Consider the following 20,749-nt stretch of genomic DNA (forward strand, 5'->3'; position numbering starts at 1 on the left):
TTTCTTTTCTTTTTTTTTTTTTTTTTTTTTTTTTTTTGAGGCAGGGTTTCTATGTGCAGCCCTGGCTGTCCTGGAACTTGTTCTGTAGACCAAGCTGACCTCAAACTCACAAACTCTACCTAACTCTGCCTCTCAAGAGCTGGGATTAAAGATGTGCAACACCACTACCTGGCAGAATGCCTTTTCTTAAAAGAACAATTATTCTACAATTTCAGAACCATGTCGTAGTGTATGTTGTAATAACCTACTCATCTTGATTGCCCCCTGTGAGGTTCATGCAAGCAATTAAAGGCCAGACTTTTATTATTTATTTTCTATTTTGAATTCAAAATTTTAATGCCTTTTAAAAATACATTTTATATTTTTGAAATGGGGGTTGGGGGCTGAGGAAATGGCACTGTCAGTGAACTGCCTGCCTTGCAAGACTGAAGATTAAATGCTTGCTTGGCAAGCCTGAAGACCTGAATTGAGACACCTAGAATCAACATAAACCGTCAGGTATAGCTGTGTTTGCCTGGGGTCCCAGTGCTGGGAGTGGGAGGCCTAAGACAGAAGGCTGTTGGCACTTACTGGCTACCCTGTCTAGCTGCATCAATGGATTCCAGGTTCAATGAAAGAATCCACCTCAAAAAGCATAAGGTGGGAGTGAAAGAAGAACACACCTGATGGGAATCTCCAGCTTGCACACATATGTGCACACATGTGTGCAAACCCACACACTAACAAATAATTCATGAAACACACTCACACACAGAGGGGCTATCTAATATGGCCCAGCTGTCCTGGAATTCACTATGTAGCAGAGGCTGGCTTTGAACTCCTGGCTCTCCTGCTTTTATCACCCAAGTGCTGGGATTGCAGACAAGCGCTGTGACACCCACCCAGTGCTTCCTTTTTTATCATTTCCTTCTCTCTTCATAAGCGAAGACTGACCAGTTTCCCTCAATCTCCAACCAGTACATGATTCATACTCTATATGACCGCAAACACCCATGATTCACTGTGATCAAGGTTCTGAGAATCACACTGATTCTTCTTAAAATACGGAGTACTGCCCCACCCAGGTTTATCTGGGATGGTGGGGACTATTTCTAACAAATCACTAGGTGATGCTGATGTTGACTGTCAGGGTACCACTCTCTGAGAAACACTGCGCTAGCACATCCTCCCTCCCCAACCCCACAAGGGTTCTTTTCACAGCTTCCCTCCAGAAAATGCTTCACATGGCAAGACACAGCAACGTGTCAACCCCATGACTTGGCTCCACACTGGAAGCTTCTATCTGGAAGAAAAAGAGAAATATTTGTCATGACGCATTGCCTCTTTCAGGCTTTTCCAGCCACCAAATTAGAAACAGAAGAGTTACAGGGAAAGCACCATGATACATGCTAAAGTGACACTGTCCAGATCTCGGGATCTTACAACATGGTTCCTGAAATCAGTTTTGATAGGCAACAGCCGTTCAGGCCAGTCACCCTAGCCACACCGGAGGCTGGTCCCACAACGCCCCCAGCAACGCCGGAGCCCAAGCCCGAGGATTCTCGAAGGGAGCTCAAAAGCCAGCTCACATCCTTGGCTGTTGGCTTGTTGTAGCTGCCAGTAGTTAAAAAAATTCCTTGTAATTATCCAGATACATGGATCCATTCTTTCAAATAATAATTTTTCTACAACTTCTCTACAGCTTTTCACAGAAAAAAAAATTCTCAATAGTCAAAAAGCAACATCTATGAAATCAAGTAGGTAGATTAAATTCTGGAAAGTCTGGCAAAGTAATACCCTTAGCATTTCTTTGTGTAATTATAACCTCTAGACACCACCCAGAGGAGATTTTTAATTCCATTTTTCATCTCTGTGGAGGAAAATAAGGCCTTTTATGCTATGTAATAAAACAATTCTGCATTCTAATTATCACAAATATGACTACTAAATAGACTATTACAATCAGTACAAAATAATAGATGAGAAATGTTATCTTATCTCTTGTCAGGAAATAAGTTTTTAGTAACAACATTAAAACATTCACGTGAATATTGCAACAACCACTGACCTTTTATTCCAGTCACCATGGGACCATTGCATTATACCATACGGGTCAGCCAATGAATAATATGCCATCCTAATGCAGTTCTTTCTGCCTTAGTCCAAAGAAAAGAAAAGAGAGACATAATGATAAGGGTAGTGAACTCAGATTTTTAAATAAGTCACTCTGTATGAGGATGAGTCACAAGTACTTCCTTAGTGATAAAAGTTGTCTGGGTAACGGAGATGCTTCACTAAGTGAAGAATGGGACAGCAGTTGGGTTTCAAACCCACTAGTCATTTCCTTTACTTAATTGCTAACTGCACTTCCCTGGCTGCAGTTGGGAGCCTGTGTTTGAGCTAGTAACCCAGCAACTAAAACTCACACTGTAGTTTGCAAAGGAGGACAAAACAGTAAAGTTTACATTTCCATGGATTTGGGGAGTAAAAGTCAATGTTGTTTCCCTAGGGCCTTCTGACTTTATGAAGAAACTCACTTGGAGCTCAATGTGGCCACATCATTATGCAAGTCTTAGAGACAAATTATTTCATAGAAATGAGGGACGTAGAAGACACAGTCTCTAAGAACACGTCTGTGTCCTTAGCAGCCAGCAGGGAGCCTGGAACATGTAGGTACTCAAAACCCTATCAGCAGGATAGGGTTTCTGGTTCTCTTAGGACAACCCAACCTGTTGGTAACCATGCCATTATTGCTTTAGGATTCAATGGGTGTTTAATATATGCACGTGTACTTTTCCTTTGATTTATACCTTCACACTGCTGTAGGTGCTGCCTTTGTCTCTCCCACATGACCAATACTTTAACCATGCTCTATTTTTTAAATGAAGCAAATGTTAATAAGCATTATTTAGGAAAAAAATCTGATATACAAAAGCCACGAGATGAATGAGAAAAACATTAAAACTGGATAGCAAGCCTACATGTTTTATCAGTAATGCTTTGGCTCGACCTTGAAAACTCCGGATTGTCCTTGGACTTCTCGAGCCTCCTCTCATTTCATGCAGCTCTTGCATTCTTCTTAGCTTGCTCAGTATTAGTGTCCTGAAGGGCTAAAACATTCAAAATTTCCCCCTCCATTCAAACGAACAGAGAGTGGGTACACAACAGGGGTGTTCTTGCTTGTAGAAGCAATACACTCTCAAACTCGGCCCCATTCATTTTATTTCCATTAACAAATATGGGCCAACATTTTTATTCATTTAATTGTATGCAGGAATCAAGTGACATCACTATCAACTCATTCTGACAGGCTGAATCAAAAGTAGAATATGAGATTTACACAGAAATCCCCTCAAAATGTCCATAATTCTGTGATGATTCGGTAAAGGCACAGCATTCTCCGAATTAAAATGAGTCCTGTTGCTTCATCAGAGCAGGGGAAAGATGCAAAGAGATAGCTATTATGCTAAGAATGCCAAAAATACTCCAGCACCACTCCCTCCCTGCTGATGAGCATTCATCCTGCCACAAAGGTGATGTGAAGGCGGCTTGGGGACAAAACTCAACAGCATCACCAAGCTATAGAACGTGCATACTGCAATACGGACACACCACGCAGGATGTGAGTACCGGTGTGATAGTGGCACCGCTGTTTGATAGACAACCACCAATTTTGTGACTGGACTGGAGACTTGTTCTATTGGAAGGAATACACACCTGGTATTATAAGCTTGGCCGAAAGGCTGTATCAGAAGATCTCATAAACTGAAAGAGGTGGGGGTAACTACTGTTGTATCCCTAAAAGGATATATGGTCAAATTGTCTTCTAAATATTTATATTTATAGCCAGAGACTGGTGTCACTCTGAATCTGGAGCAGAAAAGCTCCCTTTTGCAAAGAATGATAGTTAATGCAGAAACTCATATATAGACAACGTGCTGACATTAAGCAACTGTTGAGGCACAGCCCTAAATGGAACATTTGTGTCATCTGTGTCCCCTAAAGCTCAGGGGACATCACAGGACAGCAAGTAGAAAGCTCAGATATGACACGGATGTTGCAATCATGAACACTAGGAGGCTATGGATATCTGCATAAGATTGGTCTCTTCAACATATCATCATTGATAGAGGAGGTGCCCATGGGGGCTCATCTCTTTCTAAGGAACAGTTGGCTGTTTGGTTGTCACTGGAGGAGAGGGTACGATTTTCTTTCATGTTGTAGCCACTGGGGAATTAGAAGGGGTTCAGAGGGAAAGGAAGGGGTTATAGCAGAGGGTAATGGAATGTTAATATAACCCCAGTACAGTACATATGTGCATGAAACTTTCAAAAATAAAGTAACAAGAGTGTTTTCAGCTCTGTAAAAGAAAACTGTGCTACAAAACACATCCATTTTATTATTACCTGATCTCTTACATAAATACTTCCAAAAAAAAAAAAAATAGTAACCTCCTACCACTTGGGAATTATCTGATCTCCACAAAGTAGCAATTTCCCAGGATGCCAATGTAATTGGCAAGATTTCTAAGACTAGCATGACATTTTCCCCCAATCTTTTTTTTTTTCCCGCCCCCACACTGGCTGCTTTATTTACAGGCTTGTGAGTGACCTCTGTCTCCGATCCAGCCCCCACCTTTTCTACAAAAGTAAATAAAGATGTAAACAGGCTCCCCGGCAAAGCCTTCACTCCCAGACCACAAGCCCAAGGAGACTAGGAAGGAAGGGAAGTCCAGTTCCCGAAGGTCAAGGTGCTTGTGAGGTGGCTGAGGAGACCGGAGGTCCCACAGCTATTCCTTGCCTGAGATGTCAGGAAACTCACCAGAGGAGCCTGGAACCTAAAGCTTGGGAGCAGGGGTGCAGGCTGAAGAAGGGAGCAACTCAAAGACTTTCGGAGTCATTTGAGGCATAAGGTTCTGAAGTTTGAGGCTACCCTGGGCAGTACAGTGAGACGCAGCAACCCCTCACCTCCACCCTATCCACCAGCAGCCAGGACCACCGTTACAGCCATATCTGCAGCCACACAGACATCTACTCATTCACATCCACTCCATGCACACAGAGGGAGAACTGTCACAGCCCTGGACCTATACTCTGGAGCCCTGAATGTCTCTGTATTGGTACCCAGGTGGGGGACTGCTGAGGGGACAGGTCCTTGATGTTGCTGTCCTGATTGGCTGTCTTGCAAGCATCTATCCAATCGCTGTATACACCCACTGGGTCTGACAGATACACGACAGGTGTCTGGAATTCCTTTAGGTGTACGGTACAGGGGATGACTCCAGTGTTACGAGCACAGTTCATTTTCACATCACAAGACTTCTTGGGGTTGCAGAAAGGGCGAGTGAACTGGGTCTCTAGGGTGCCTGTCTTCTTCTTGGGGGGTGGCTTCCTTTTGGACTTCTATCATCCTACAACTGCTGCAGAGACGAAGCCTTGGTACAGGATGAAGCTTGTACCAGCCCTGTCTCGCAGCCAAGGCCGCTTGACCTGGGAGATGTTAACTTCTGGCCCTTCCTTAATCTTTAAAAAAATGATGGAAACAACACTATAAGCCAATGGACAAACAAGTATTAGTTTTATTACAGTAGTCTGGATAAGTAACTATACTGCAATAGTTTCATTTAGGGCTCTTTTAAATGGATTTTCAATTTTATTTTGGTTGTGAGCCTAGCCTTTAATGGCTGAACCATCTCTCCAGCCCGGATTTTCAATTTTATAACTGGGCTGGCAGAGGTTTTTGCTCCCTAATCTTGTTTCTCTTCTACTTCTTCCTCCCCCACCTCCCGCCCCCAATAAGTGAACAAATTCAGAGAATCCAGCTGCACTTCCCCCTATAACATTTGCTGGGACTGTCTTGGTATCTACACCCGGTTTCCACTCTACACATCAACTAGCGGTTTTGTTCCGTCTACCCACTTTCTGCCTTCTCTCCTCTACTCCAGATTGTAGCAAGATGATTAAGAAGTTAGACTATGTATAATTCTATGGAAAACTACCTGCTTTTCCTTCCCAAAGTTGAACGACATCTCTAGAGGAGTATCTTGGAGTTTCTTTGTCCTCCATTCTTTTAAGAATAGTGTAGAGATAGCAGAAGCACCCACGATTTCATCGTGGCCATGGCAACCAAACACACTGATCGCAGACAAGAGGAAGTGAAAGACAAGCAGCATGAACTACTCCTGTGAGTGGGTAAGAAATGATGTAGAATGAAAATAATCCTCCCTCGCCTTCACGAGATTTTAATCTACCTTGACTAGAGTAGTAAATACCCTGCTTGGTGGGAGACCTTAATGAATAATCATTTTCCTCAAATTAATTTCCCACCTAAATTGTTCTGCCAAGAATACACTCATTCTCTTAATTACCCTGCCCAGAAAGCTCAGAATCGCGTTTGCTTCTATCTTTCCTCTAACTCCAGTCTCTGTGAATCAATCACCTTCACTTCAGTTTCCTTTGATCTACTACGAACAGCTCTCAAGTCAGTCTACCCCGTTCATCCTCAACAACATGCCATAGCAAACATCTAAAATGCAGCAACAAAGTGCGTCTTTCTTCTCAGAAACCACAGTGAATTCCCACTGCCCACTGCATCAATTACCAACTAACTCCTCTCTCTGGCATTTGGCCTTCCAACGCAGGGTTCCATGTTAGCTTCCAGTTCCCTTCCCCCTACCTCCGCTTCACAGTCGAGCAACTCTGAGCTTCTCGGTGTTCCTTAGAAGGCCCAGTTTTTGCCTATGCTAACTGGCCAGCTTGGGAAATACTCTCTCCACCATGACCTGTTGTAGAAACCACATCATTCTTCAAACATATCTTATTATATATAATCTGAAATTTTATAATTTATATATAAATTTATATAATTTCTGATCTCCCTCAAATTGATATAATTTCTTCAGCTAAACCCTCCAGCATTTCATTCATATCCCACCATAGTTCTCATTTACTATTCATCACAGTCTACTTTCTTTTTGAGACAGACTCGAGTTTGCCCAGGCTGGCCTTGAACTAGGTATGTAGCCTAATGCCTCCACTTTCCAAGTGTTGGGATTACAGGCATGAACCACCAGCCCTGACTTCTTACCTGCTTCTTACAGGTCGGAAAAGTTTCTGACTTACTTCACTCTACTAAGAAGCATGGGATACAGTGGGAAAAAACAAATATTTTTTTTTTAATCTGTGGGCATCATGGTCTTTTATTAAGCTTTAAATTTTTTTATTTGAGTATTGTCTCTATTGTACCATACATATACTCACACAGACTCAATATAATGCTGCAAGGAGATACGGCCCACATTTGTCTTCTCCAGTTTGTAGCAGCATGTCTAGTGCTGGCTAAATATTCAATTAATATATCCTGAATAAATTAATAAAAGATATAGATCACAACTTCCCATACATGTTGAACTCAGTCACATCAAAAGTGATGAGTGTACTGAATTAATATAATAAATGCCACTGAATACTAGCCTCACTCCCTTCCCTTTCAGTCACAGACTCAACCAATGCTCTCCTCTAGCCACTGAAAACAGAAAAATGAAAGAAATGTGAAAAAACTGTCATCTCACAGCGCCCATGTCCTAGCAAAGGGATGAGTAATCCTCCTTACATCATCTTGGAATTTTAAAAAAGAAAATCTTTAAGAAAAGGGGGTTAAGGCTCAAGACAGATGCATTGGTGGAAGTACTGAATATCTGGATGAAGCGGAAACCAGCTGTAGCATCACAGGAAGGAGATACAACCGACTTAAACACCTGAACTTGAGTGACAGCAACATAATAGATATGCGGCTTCAGGCATCAGCGGGACACTAGCCCACTGGGCCTCAGAGATGCAAAGGCAAGGCAGTGGCGAAGTCTCCAGTCCTGTCTCCTCACCCAAGTGCCCCAAGGAGTGAAGTTGGGGAAGCTGCTGAGGATGGTGGGTTTTAGGGTACGAGATGAGCTTTGTCTGATGTTACTTAGAATCCTATTGAAGAAACAGGGCAGCGTTTAGGTGAAAATGTTTAATCCTTGAGTAATGGTATGCATTTTGAGTGATGGTGGAAACAAATCCCAACCATTATCAATCATGTTCAGTGGCAAAGCACCTGTTCTCCAACTGTGCCAAATTCCTCTAGGAGTCTGGCACCTACCAGCGAGATAGTAAGTAATCACTCTGCCTGTTTAGTTTCTAGGATGTAGTAAATGCCTAAATTTTATTCATGAATTGAATTGATTGATGGTATGATAACTATCACCATGAAATCAAACAGAAAAGACACTATCTGCCTGAGAGGATGGTCAAATATAACTTGATGGATGCTGCAGCAGCTTTAAGTTGAATTCACTGTACATACAATGCCTACCATCCAGTAAGTATAAAAATTAAAACACTTGTATGATTTATTATCTTCATTCTCATGACGTGGGTTGCCAAGGTTTTGGCTTCTTTGATATTTTGATGTATAAAAGCTATTATGCATGTTTATAGGATGCTATAGGTGATATTTATGCCTTTGTGAGTATTTTGTTTGTTTAGATGGAGAAGGGGGTGTCATGGATCCCAGGCTGTCCTTGAAATAGCTATGCAGAAAAAAAAAGGCCTTAAACTCCTGATCTTGCTGCCTCCACTTTCCAAGTACTAGGATTACAGGTTTGAATCACTATGCCTCATTTTATCCGCCTTCTCGTGCTTAATATTCACCCAGAAGTTCTACTAGCTGCAGTCCTCTTGACATCACTTCCTGTGGGCATCTTTCCCAAAGCCTTCATAGGCCACTAAGCTCCTGTCCACACGGCTGGCTGGTCTGTCAACTCAAGTCACCATGTTCAGCTGACATGGCCAAAGCTTGCAAATTCCAAAATCACTGTTAGTACTTTACATGTGATAGTGTTTGGCCTGGCCTACAGATCATATGACCATTCACTTATTTATATACAAACTTGCATCACACATAAGTCCAGCATTTAAAAATACTTAAGATAGACTTTCATAGCAATTAAAAATAAATATGAAAACTGAGAAAGCTATGTTCATAGACTGTTTACTTTCAAAAGTAAGTAAATAGTGAGTGATGGTGAAGAGGCTCATTCCAACATACTGATTTCTATCTTTTCTGAGTATCATCTACTGGGTAGGGTGCTGTGTAAGCCACCACCACCCCTCGCCTCTCTTTCTCTGTCTTCTCTCTCTCTCTCTCTCTCTCTCTCTCTCTCTCTCTCTCTCTCTCTCTCTCTCTGCCTCTCTTTCTCTCTCTGTCTGTCTGTCTCTCTCTTTCTCTGTGTGTATGTATATAATAAAGCAAATTTTCCCCAAGTCTCATGACTTCTCCACTCCTCCATGAATGAGTAAAAATATTTTTGTAGTAGTTTTCACTTCTCTACCTCCTGAAAACTTCTAAAAGGAAGAAGAAATTGAACAATGCATGCATGTAAATAAATACACAGTTACATCCATTACAGAGATATCAGCAAACATACCAACAGTAGAAAGAGAATATTCATAGACATCCCTCAACTACAGAAGGGAAACTGGCCAGATAGAAGGCATACCCTTCAGGTGATGAAGGGGACCAGAGCCTACTGAAGAAGTCATCACAGCCCGAGGAATTTGCTGTGGGTGCCCACATGGCACACTGCCACACCACACCAGAATCCAGTCTTCATTTTCCACAGTGACTCATTCAGCTAGAGTCCACTGACAAAGCCACTGCGCTGCCCTGGAATCAACATGCCATGTAGGAGGAAGGGCTCCGCTCCCTCCTCCCCATAGGGAAATCACTTTTCTCATCCTGAGCCATTCCAAGCAAACTCACAATGGTGACATTTGCTGAACAGAGGCTTGAATAAAAGGCTCTCAGTGCACAGAATGGTAACATGAGGCACAGGCTAACCCCAGGAATGCTCTCTGGGAAGGACCCACAGCCTCTGGCTGAAAGAGAGAATAAAGAAGGCCACAGTAGGAGAGCTGGGCCTCAGAGGGTCCTGCAGCCTCAGCCTTGGCAGCAACATTCCCCAGAACTAACTGAGATGAGGTAAACACACTATTGTTTCAAAGAATCCTGTACAAAGAAGCAAGCACAAATCCTTCAAGTGTCTCTCAGCCATTTTTCTTAATTGCCAGGTAAGCTGGGGATATTCTCTGCCCCAAAGGAAAACAAAAGCAGAAATACAACACAAGCTTGCTCCTCGTCTGTTCACAGTTGGACCCATTTCCCAGTTCTTTTGTGATTAATTCTTTCAGTACTCCATAATAACCCCTCAAAATACTCCCCCAAAGCAACTGTGATTGATTGATTTTGTTATTGTTGTTGTCGCTCAATCACAAGGGGCCTGACTTCCCTTCCCTGGAAGCTCCATCTCCCTTGGAGAACAGACCCCCTTAGTCCTGCCTAGTTGCTAACCGTGAAACAATAGCCTTGAGTTGAGCTGTTGGTTTCCTTTTGACAAGTCACTGGATCTAAACACCGTCTGAACTTTTTGTTCTGTGGACAGTTGCGTCTCCATTTCAAGTTATAGTTCACAAATTCTTGTGGAAAAAACCATCTGTGACATTGTCCAGACCAGTCACTAGAATCTTGTCCCCTGCATCCTTGCCCTAAAATCAACACAAATCAGTTTCTTCAGCCTGTCACTTGAATTACATAACCGCCTTTCATTTGAACTCATTCATCAAATTGGACGTGTTTTGTTTTGTTTTTTTTTTAAACAATACCTAATGAATTCTTGTTTGGCTCAGGTTATCTTTTAATGAATTCCACTTTCAGAAAAGGCCGTGATCACTGAGCTTGTTTTTGAAACTACCAATGTAGTTTCCTCTTTCACCCAGAACTTAGGGTGTGGTTTCATGCAGAAAGAAGAGAAGGGAGGGAAATGCGGGAGGGAACTTAGCAAGAAAAGCCTTTCTGAGTGCGTTGCGGTCTGGGAGGGGTGGGATGTGTTCTGTGGCTCTCCGAAGTTTCTTCCTAGGGAGAACTCACCACACTCTGGTGTCTCCACAACAACACTCAAAAGCGCGGTCACGCTCAGAGTTGGTTAAAAACTTGGGACAATGAGCTTGGAGCTCTAGAAGTCTTGAGTCAATCCCAACTAACGGTTTCCTGAACCGCTAGACGATCTCAACCTCAGGGCTCGGTGAGTCACCACCACTGACTCAGCGACCCCACCCCTGTCCCCTGGGCTTTTCTCGGGAGGCTGTGGATCCTGACCCTCTGGAGTTGGACTGAGTCCGTTGGGTCCCGGGATACGACCGCCCAAAACAAGCCCTCTGCAAAGGACCCCAGTGCCCGGCCTTGAGCCTGGTATCTTGGGTTGAGTACTTCTCTACTCCACGCCCCAATCTCAGGCGCTCTTTGTTTCTCTCTCCCCGCCTTCCGATCTGCAGGACCGCTTTTGCTGGCTCTTCCTGCTCCTCGGCTCACAGGTCTCCCCACCCACCCAGTCCCAGAAGACCGCAGCTCTGCGACCGCGCCCCTCCCACCGGCGCGCCTAGTCCCACGCCCCTTTGGCACACTGCCAGGGACCACTTTGCACAACTTTCCGGAGCTCCCCTTCCCCCAGGCATCCCCGAGATCCCTCCTTTCTTAGAACCCAGGGGTGAGTGGAGAGTTTGGGTGATCATCCGGAAAGCCCCTGAAAGTCCTAGCCCTGTCCAAGAAGTAACGGGACTGTGTCCGGTCCCCGACAGTCCTGGAAGAAGGCTCTCGAGGGAGCCCCCCTTTGACCCCCCCCCCGTCCCCCCTCCCGCCTTCCTCACTTCTCTCCGGGTCCCCATTGGTTGGCGCGCTCCGCGGCTAGAATGGCAGTGGGAGGGGACCCTCTTTCCTAACAGTGTTATAAAAGCAGCGCCCTTGGCGGGGTCCAGTCCTCTGCCACTCTTGCTCCAGGACCCCAGAGACAGCAGCGCGCCCACGGTTCGCATCCACCGCGCCCTCGCTCTCCTTTCGGAGCCGGTCTTTGCAGCTGCAGCAGCCCAGCCCACTTTCGCCCTCGAAACCATGTCCACCAGGTCCGTGTCCTCGTCCTCCTACCGCAGGATGTTCGGTGGCCCCGGCACCTCGAGCCGGCCGAGCTCCAACAGGAGCTATGTGACCACGTCCACCCGCACCTACAGCCTGGGCAGCGCGCTGCGCCCCAGCACCAGCCGCAGCCTCTATTCCTCATCCCCCGGTGGCGCCTATGTGACCCGGTCCTCTGCCGTGCGCCTGCGGAGCAGCATGCCCGGCGTGCGGCTGATGCAGGACTCCGTGGACTTCTCGCTGGCCGACGCCATCAACACCGAGTTCAAGAACACTCGCACCAACGAGAAGGTGGAACTGCAGGAGCTGAATGACCGCTTCGCCAACTACATCGACAAGGTGCGCTTCCTGGAGCAGCAGAACAAAATCCTGCTGGCCGAGCTCGAGCAGCTCAAAGGCCAGGGCAAGTCGCGCCTGGGCGACCTCTACGAGGAGGAGATGCGGGAGCTGCGCCGGCAGGTGGATCAGCTCACCAACGACAAGGCCCGCGTCGAGGTGGAGCGTGACAACCTGGCTGAGGACATCATGCGGCTGCGAGAGAAGTAAGGCCTGACCCACGCGAGCGGTGGGGCTGTGGGAGGGAGGGGAGTCCTGGGCCCTGCTCGAGGGCTGCCACGCCCTTGGGGATGTGGCCAGGGCGGTGGTTGTCTGGAGGATAGCAGAGGAAGCTGCCCCGCCCTGAACCTAAACTTTGCAGTGAGCATTTCCCTTCTGGTTCCACTCGAACCAGAACTTTAAAAAGTTTGTTAGCCCCTTCTGGTGGGCTTACAGTTACCAGGCAGGAGGAGAGGATGGGTGTGACGGATCGGAGACAAAGAGATGGCAGGGGCGGCTGGGATGCTGGGACCCGGGTTCCTCCTGCAGGTCTAGGAAGGGCCATGATTGTCTTTTCAGGCTGTGCCCCAACTTTAGCTAACACTTGCAGAGGGCTGCGGACTCAACAAAGCTGCTGCCGCTGGTGTGGGTGGAGATGTCACAGCAGCTCTGGCCTCGAGGCTTGGCGGGGATGTGGTTGGGTGTGGCCGCCCCGCCCCTGGCGGTTTCCCAGTTCCACTTTGCTTAATGTACTACTGCTTCAGATTGCAGGAGGAGATGCTCCAGAGAGAGGAAGCTGAGGGCACCTTGCAGTCCTTCAGACAGGTTTGTAGGCTCGTTTTTTTCACTTGCAGCTAGCAGCCCCATCCAGCCAAACCACTCACAGTTCTAAAAGTTACTTTACCCAGGATTTAAAAGGTGCAAAACTTCACGTCTACGTGTAAAAGCCCCCTGGTGGCAGAAAGTTCACGGATTGAAAAACTCCATTTTTTAGGCCAATCCTTACAACATCAAGTTTTTTATTGTTGGTTTTTTGTTTTTGTTTTTGCTTCGTTTCCAGATTTTTTTTTTTTTTTTTTTTTTTTTTTTTTTTTTTTTTTTTTTTTTTTTTGGTTTTTCGAGACAGGGTTTCTCTGTGTAGCTTTGCGCCTTTCCTGGAACTCACTTGGTAGCCCAAGCTGGCCTCGAACTCACAGAGATCCGCCTGGCTCTGCCTCCCTTATTACCCCCCCAAAACATTTTCACTCTCATTCTTTGAAACACGTTGACATCCTGATTTTGAATGGTTACAGTTTGATTAGATTGTGGTTTGTGAAAGTCAAGCTAACTAACTTTCACAAGGTCACACAAAGCACAGTGGCGCCCTCAAGTTTGAAATTCAGAATACTCTGGAGGATGAGAAAGTTTAACTGGAATTAAGCCAAGTTAGTTCCCTTTCTTCCTTGGAAGTTCGGTCCTGCATGAAAGTTAGCTGAAGTGCCGCAGCACAGCTATTTTTGTAATCTCACAAGGGTGAAAGGAAGCCATCTGTTCCCCCTGCTGAAGGGTATTAAAGGTTTCTATGGGCTTCACTATGGAATGTAGATACCGACGGTCTGGTAAATGCGATGGCTCTGGACAGAAATAATAGGAGCCTTTGTGTTCCCAGAACAGCTTTTCGACAGGCTACATTCTTATTGAATATGTAATGATGTAGCCACAGTTCCAACTGACACAAGTATTTGCTAACATCCCTTATCTAAGTCTGGCCCCAGCTTGTGAAGTATGTGGTGTACAAAGTTCTTAAAGCTACGGTCCTCCACATTTGGAAAGGGCCTTCTTTATGGGGTTGTAGACTTATTAGAACCCTCCACAAACAAAAATAAATCCTAGACTGAAGAATGGAGTTTTATATGAAGGAGGGATTTTTGTTCGTTATTGTTCCAAAGTTAGGTTTTACCTTAGCATACCAAAGCAGAAAGATGGCCAGTACAGTCTTATCCTTGGGAGTACTCATGAGGATCAGCTATAAAACTCTCCGGATGACTGCTCTAGGGTAACATTTTGAAGCTGAGAGATATTTTCATACTTAATGGCAGTACAGAATATGTGGTTCATTTTAGTTACTGAGAGTTTATAGTCATCACCCCAGGAATGTTTCCTTCAAAGCATTGGGTGAATATGCAACATTTCTTATTTATGGACTAAATAAAATTGTTTCATTCACTTAAATAAAAAGGCACATTTCATTGGACTTTTTCAAAAAGGTTAGTCTGACGTTTACATTTTTTTGAGGACTTAGTGCAAGGTAGAGATGAGTGTTTCTACTATTCAAGTCCTTATTTCCTTTTTATTAATTAGTATTTCTTTGAAAATGATAGCAGAACTCAACATTTTAGGACTGTAAAGCTATAAACTACACCACAAATGCAATTGTTCACAAGAGAAGAAACATAAGTATCCTGACATTCCCTTGAAGAGAAACAAAATTTCAGTTGCAAGATTGCACGTTCTTGAAATGGATGGCTTTATAAACTCTGTAAAAGAGTCTCCATCTAGTTTCATTGTGTCTTGCCCTACCATACTAAAACAGGCAATGCCACTGAATTGATACATGATGGCTGACAAAGATAGAAATACCCTATATAATGAGTCAGGGGGCATTTCAGAAAAAAAAATTCAGAGAAGGTAAAACCAATATAGTTCAGGATTACATCATTTCTTTTCCTTCTTGCCGGATGAGCATGTCTCTGCAAATCCATGACCTGAATGTGATCAATGAATTGCTACTTAAGGTGAGTCTAGCCTGGGAACCTGGCTGCCAGATAACTGAGCCCTTGCTCTGGATCCCAAAGATGAGCATCAGAAGGTGTACACAGAGGAGAAAAAGAGCTTGCATATGTGCTAAACCCCTTGAGCTCAATATTTTAAAGACTTTTATGTGTATGTGTTTGTGTTTGTGTGAATGTATGCCACATTTGTACAGGTATGCACGAGGCCAGAAGAGGGCATCTGATGCCCAGGAGCTGGAATGATAAGCCTTTGTGAGCTGCTGGATGTGGGTGCTGGGAACCAAACTCAGATCCTCTGAGAGACCAGCATACTATTACCTAATAAGTCATCTCTTCAGTTGCCCCCAATCACACTTTAAAAAAAATATTTTTTTTTATTTTTTGAACCTTACATTTTTATATTACATGTACTCATGCAGACGGGGAGTAGTAGAATCTGATCAACTACAATCATCACAAAATTAAAACAAAATTAAATGCTGTGACACTGATTTTCGAGTTTAAAACTGATAATGAAATTTTACAGGCAGAAATGTGGACTCAATAGAGTTCAGTATACCATGTCATGTGCACACACACACACACACACACACACACACACACACACACACATATATGTATGTATGTATTTTTTAATTGTCTACTAGTTACCTTCAATACAACAAAATGGCTTTTGAACTATTTTTATAGCTACGAATGTATATTATAATGTGACACTAAATAATTTATAAATTTATAAAGGTCATGACATTTTCAGCACCTTTTCTATAGTAAGGAGGTTGGGTTCATATCATTAGCTTTTTGAATAAGTAAAGGTCTGTAGATATGGGTCAGTGGTTAAGAGCACTCGCTACTCTTCGAGGGGACCTTGAGTTCAATTCCCAGCACCCACAGAGCCACTCTGTAACTCCACTTCCAGGGGTTCCGATAACCTCTTCTGGCTTTCATAGGCACTACATACACATGGTGTACTTACATATATGCAGGCAAAACACCCATATACATAACATAGAATGAAAAAAGAATTTGTATAAATAGATGAGATAAAGAATAAACTGTAGCACTCCCACATCATCTTTTCTCTTTTCAAAACAGGATGTTGACAATGCATCTCTGGCACGTCTTGACCTTGAACGTAAAGTGGAATCCTTGCAAGAAGAAATCGCCTTTTTGAAGAAACTGCATGATGAGGTAAGTGATACCACTTTCAGCGAGCGAACAAGGCTATGCTGCACCCATGTTGTTCACATCTGACCCCTCTTTGTCTGTTCTTTCCTCAGGAGATCCAGGAGCTACAGGCCCAGATTCAGGAACAGCATGTCCAGATTGACGTGGATGTTTCCAAGCCTGACCTCACCGCTGCCCTGCGTGATGTCCGCCAGCAGTATGAAAGTGTGGCTGCCAAGAACCTCCAGGAGGCAGAGGAATGGTACAAGTCTAAGGTATGAAATGAGTCGGATGGAACAATAGGAGAGCCTCTTGCTCTTAAACACCTGCCTCTGATTCCATCGATGTCCTCCGGCTTTCCTCGGAAGCTGGCTTTGTTATTTCAGTGCCCCTGTCACTCACAATGTGTCCTTGAGTATGGCAGACACCCTTTCCACTCATTGTCTTCCACTCTACTTCAAAGCTCTTGACCTCCGACCCTTGTAAAGAATTGCAGTAGAACAAATGCTGTTTGAAAATAGAAATACCAGTCAGTGTTCACGTCTCTCTCCCTGGCTTTCCCAACAGACACTTAGACATAGTCTAGGAACCCCTGAGTCAGAATGACGATCGCCCTTCTAAGAGAGGGCGAGGTCTTGGAAGTGAGCCGTCTCCATTTCTGATTTCTTCCTGACAGTTTGCGGACCTCTCTGAGGCTGCCAACCGGAACAATGACGCCCTGCGCCAGGCAAAGCAGGAGTCAAATGAGTACCGGAGACAGGTGCAGTCGCTCACCTGTGAAGTGGATGCTCTTAAAGGAACTGTGAGTACCACCCGGCAGCTAAAGGGGGAGAGTGGCGAGCTCAGCCCCGTTCTGTTGACTTTGTTAACAGTGACACCTGTACAAACACATTGTGTGTGTGTGTGTGTGTGTGTGTGTGTGTGTGAGAGAGAGAGAGACAGAGACAGAGACAGAGACAGAGACAGAGAGACAGAGAGAGGGAGAATTCATTTTCTCATATCCAAAATTACATATTTGGATATATGTATCCAAAGAAAATGAATTATCAAGACAGTTTCAAGAATTATCTGATGGATATCTTGAAAGTCTTAGAAGGATTATAAGCTCAAGGTTAGGCTAGGCTCTGCGTAGAAATTTTATCTCAACCAAACAAAACATGGGACTCCGTGCTTGTGTTCTCTGTTTGAAACTAGTAGGCACCTGGTATGAAGAGAACTAGTGCACATGGTTTGTAAATGGTTCTGGGGGACAGCTGGAGTTGGGAAATCACATCAACATCAAAGGCCCTTCTCCCTTCCTGCAGAATGAGTCCCTGGAACGCCAGATGCGTGAGATGGAAGAGAATTTTGCCCTTGAAGCTGCTAACTACCAGGACACTATTGGCCGCCTGCAGGATGAGATTCAGAACATGAAGGAAGAGATGGCTCGTCATCTTCGTGAATACCAAGACCTGCTCAATGTTAAGATGGCTCTTGACATTGAGATTGCCACCTACAGGAAGCTGCTGGAAGGCGAGGAGAGCAGGTAGAGAAGGCAGACTTGCATGTGTGAATTAAGTCCTCACAATCTCTCTAGGCCCTTTTTATTTAACCTTGAGACCATTTCTTTAAGGTAGCTGCACTTTTTCTAGATGAGGAACTTAGGGTTGAAAGAGAATAACTTGCTGTGGTCAGAGATAATTCGTAACGGAGCCAGGATTTGAACCTACTACCATGCCAAAGTCGATACTTCCCACTCTATAATTCCTCTAGTTCATGTCCCTGTGAAGAAAATGCTTGAAGTATTGTAAACATGTTAATGAGACCAACCATGGGTAGATGTTTCTGAATCAAATCTCTATCAACAACAGATTTCCTAGTAGATGAAAACAAGAAGTATGCAAATTTATTTCTTCTTGTTCAAGTGCTTTATCTAAAATTTAAAAAAAAAATGTTTCTTCTCTTTTTACAGGATTTCGCTGCCTCTTCCAAACTTTTCTTCCTTGAACCTGAGAGGTAAGCATGCCATGTCCTTTTATGGAAAAATGTCACAAGGTTGTAACCAATCACTTGGAAGTACAGCATCCACTTTTTAGTAATACCTGAACTATATGAGAGAAAATTCTATGAAACATCCATGATTTCCTTTTTAAAATAAACATATGTATATATCCATTTTATTTTATTTTCTAAATTTTTTGAGGTTATGACATAATTACATCATTTCCCTCTTCTGTTTCCTCCCTTTAAACCCTCCCATGTACATCCCCTGACACACATGACTGTCTTTTAAATTCATGGCTTCTTTTTGTTACATTGCTGTTATATATACATACATATACACATATATGTATGCACATCTATCTACCATCTAGCTAGCTAACTATATATTCCTAAATATGTAAATACAATGACTCAGTCCATACAATGTTATTTTTACATATATGTTTTCAGGCTTGACCATTTAGTACTGGACCCATATCCTTCTTTATTATAATTTACATTACTGTTGAAGATCAAACCCAAGGCCTAAAGCTAAGCAGGTATTTTCCCACTGAACTATACTCCTAGTCTAATACCCTAAGTTTTAAACTCTAAGTATATTCTTGAATTTTACACCCTAAGTTAAGTATAGATTCCAGATTGATTCCTGCTAATGGTGTACACAATGAACTACTCAGCCTGAGTGAAGGAGGCCTTAGGTACTGTGTATTCAAACAGATAGTGCTTCATAAGATTATGTATGAGTAGCACTTTAAACAACTGCAAATACAAAGTCATAATGCTTTGGATACATTTTTCATTTTTACCTGATGTTTTTTTGTTCAGAAACTAATCTGGAGTCACTCCCTCTGGTTGACACCCACTCAAAAAGAACACTCCTGATTAAGACGGTTGAAACCCGAGACGGACAGGTTGGTATCTTTTAGATAAAATATGGGCAAGGGTAAAAGAAAGGATACTGAGTGAATATAGAGCTGTTTCAAATATGCATTGACTCCCCTTAAATCAGCAAGCATATATACTAGATGCAGGCAGCTAATTTGAGAGGTCCCCCTACCTACTGGGAGAATAGACCCTGATTGCACCAGTGTAAGGCCAACTAATTATTTGGTCCTTGGATGTGACAGTAATCTTCCTGCACTCTAGAGCTTGTAATTTGAAATGGGAGTAAAAGACCCTTATGATCCTTCCTAGATGAACTGCATTAAAGGGCTTCACCTAATGACATCAGTGAATATCAGGGAGGGCTTGACACTGGCCATACAGTTCTCTCTCAGTAGAACTGGACTGCCACCTGCTTACATAGTACAAGGACTGGCATGCAGTCAACCAGTTTCTTGTTACCTCTCTAGGCCAGGAACAAAATGGCTACAATTAATTATAATTAGGAAAGTTCAACCTTGTACGCGAACATAGGAAGCATTTTATTTAATACATTTTAATACGTTGTGGTTGCTTTAGAGCTTTGTGCTTAGGATTACTACTGCAAACTTCCTGAACACAGCTTTCAGGTACTCTTTTGTGGGTCACATCCTTCCCTTGGATACTTCCGTTGCCGGCAGGGGAAGGCCACCTTGCCTGTGCATCTCCCTATAAACCCTTGCTGGGAAGAGTCAGCATAACCAACCCCCAGCCTGCTTAATACATTCTATTTCGGGCTGTGTCTCCTCACAATGATTTGACTCATTTCTTTTTTGAGCAGGTGATCAATGAAACCTCTCAGCATCACGATGACCTTGAATAAAAATTGCACACACTTGGTGCAACAGCGCAGTACCAGCAAGAAGAAAAAAGAAACTCACACCTTAAGGAAACAGCTTTCAAGTGCCTTTACTGCAGTTTTTCAGGAGCGCAAGATAGATCTGGATAGAAATAAGCTTTAGTTTCTAACAACTGACACCCTAAAAGATTTAGAAAAGGTTTACAACACAATCTAGTTTATGAAGAAATCTTGTGCTAGAATACTTTTTAAAGTATTTTTGAATACCATTAAAACTGCTTTTTTTCCAGTAAATACCTGACCAACTTGTTACTGCTTCAATAAATCTTCAGAAATACTCTTTTGATGTGGTGCTTTATAATATCTAAACAAATCTCTTTCGCTCTATTGGCTAATTTACGAAAATCATACTTAGGTTTTAAGTGATAAGTTCAATTTATTTTATGCTTGCAATGCAGATTTTAAGTTAGCCTTTTAAAAGAGAGATCACTTCTTTTCAATTGTTTATTGTTTTTATGTAGGATTGGTATATGGCTTAGCAGTAGGGGTGTGCTTACATGCACAGGCCCTGGGTTGAATCTATAGTGAATGTATGCACACACACACACACACACACACACACACATACAATTAACATTGATTTATAGATACTATATAGTGCTTGGGAAATGGATCACTTGGTAAAATTCTTGTGGCAGAATCATGAGGACCTGAGTTTAGACTCCCAGAGCCCATGTAAAAAGAATATGGTGGTGCACATCTGCAATTCCAGCACTTGGGGTGGGAATGGTGAGGATCCCTGGGGCTTGCAGAC

General features: G+C 43.5%; 2 protein-coding genes across 2 annotated transcripts; one reads left to right on the top strand and one right to left on the bottom strand.

Moving 5' to 3' along the window:
• Nucleotides 1–71: 71 nt before the first annotated feature.
• LOC128104537 (uncharacterized) lies at nucleotides 72–11,960 on the bottom strand. The gene is given in 3 exon segments (XM_052729492.1): nucleotides 72–1,282; nucleotides 2,048–5,501; nucleotides 11,718–11,960. Coding segments are annotated over 2 exon segments (693 nt in total). The 3' UTR covers nucleotides 72–1,282; nucleotides 2,048–5,051.
• On the top strand, nucleotides 11,814–20,272 carry Vim (vimentin). Its single transcript, XM_052728934.1, has 9 exons — nucleotides 11,814–12,521; nucleotides 13,059–13,119; nucleotides 16,161–16,256; nucleotides 16,346–16,507; nucleotides 16,909–17,034; nucleotides 17,537–17,757; nucleotides 18,184–18,227; nucleotides 19,041–19,126; nucleotides 19,918–20,272. Exons 1-9 carry the CDS (start codon nucleotides 11,959–11,961, stop codon nucleotides 19,957–19,959), a joined length of 1,401 nt encoding a protein of 466 aa, XP_052584894.1. The 5' UTR covers nucleotides 11,814–11,958; the 3' UTR covers nucleotides 19,960–20,272.
• Nucleotides 20,273–20,749: the final 477 nt, after the last annotated feature.

Source organism: Peromyscus californicus, unplaced genomic scaffold, assembly GCF_007827085.1.
Source record: "Peromyscus californicus insignis strain IS unplaced genomic scaffold, ASM782708v3 Scaffold_8__1_contigs__length_139910024, whole genome shotgun sequence".
Taxonomy (NCBI): Eukaryota; Metazoa; Chordata; class Mammalia; order Rodentia; family Cricetidae; genus Peromyscus; species Peromyscus californicus.

What these genes read in the sequence shown, in the direction of transcription:
- Vim (XM_052728934.1), top strand. Translation starts at nt 11,959, where the DNA reads ATGTCCACCAGGTCCGTGTCCTCGTCCTCCTACCGCAGGATGTTCGGT. An exon ending in ATCATGCGGCTGCGAGAGAA is followed by an intron (nt 12,522 to 13,058) that starts GTAAGGCCTGAC and finishes CTACTGCTTCAG; the next exon opens with ATTGCAGGAGGAGATGCTCC. An exon ending in CTGGAAGGCGAGGAGAGCAG is followed by an intron (nt 17,758 to 18,183) that starts GTAGAGAAGGCA and finishes CTCTTTTTACAG; the next exon opens with GATTTCGCTGCCTCTTCCAA.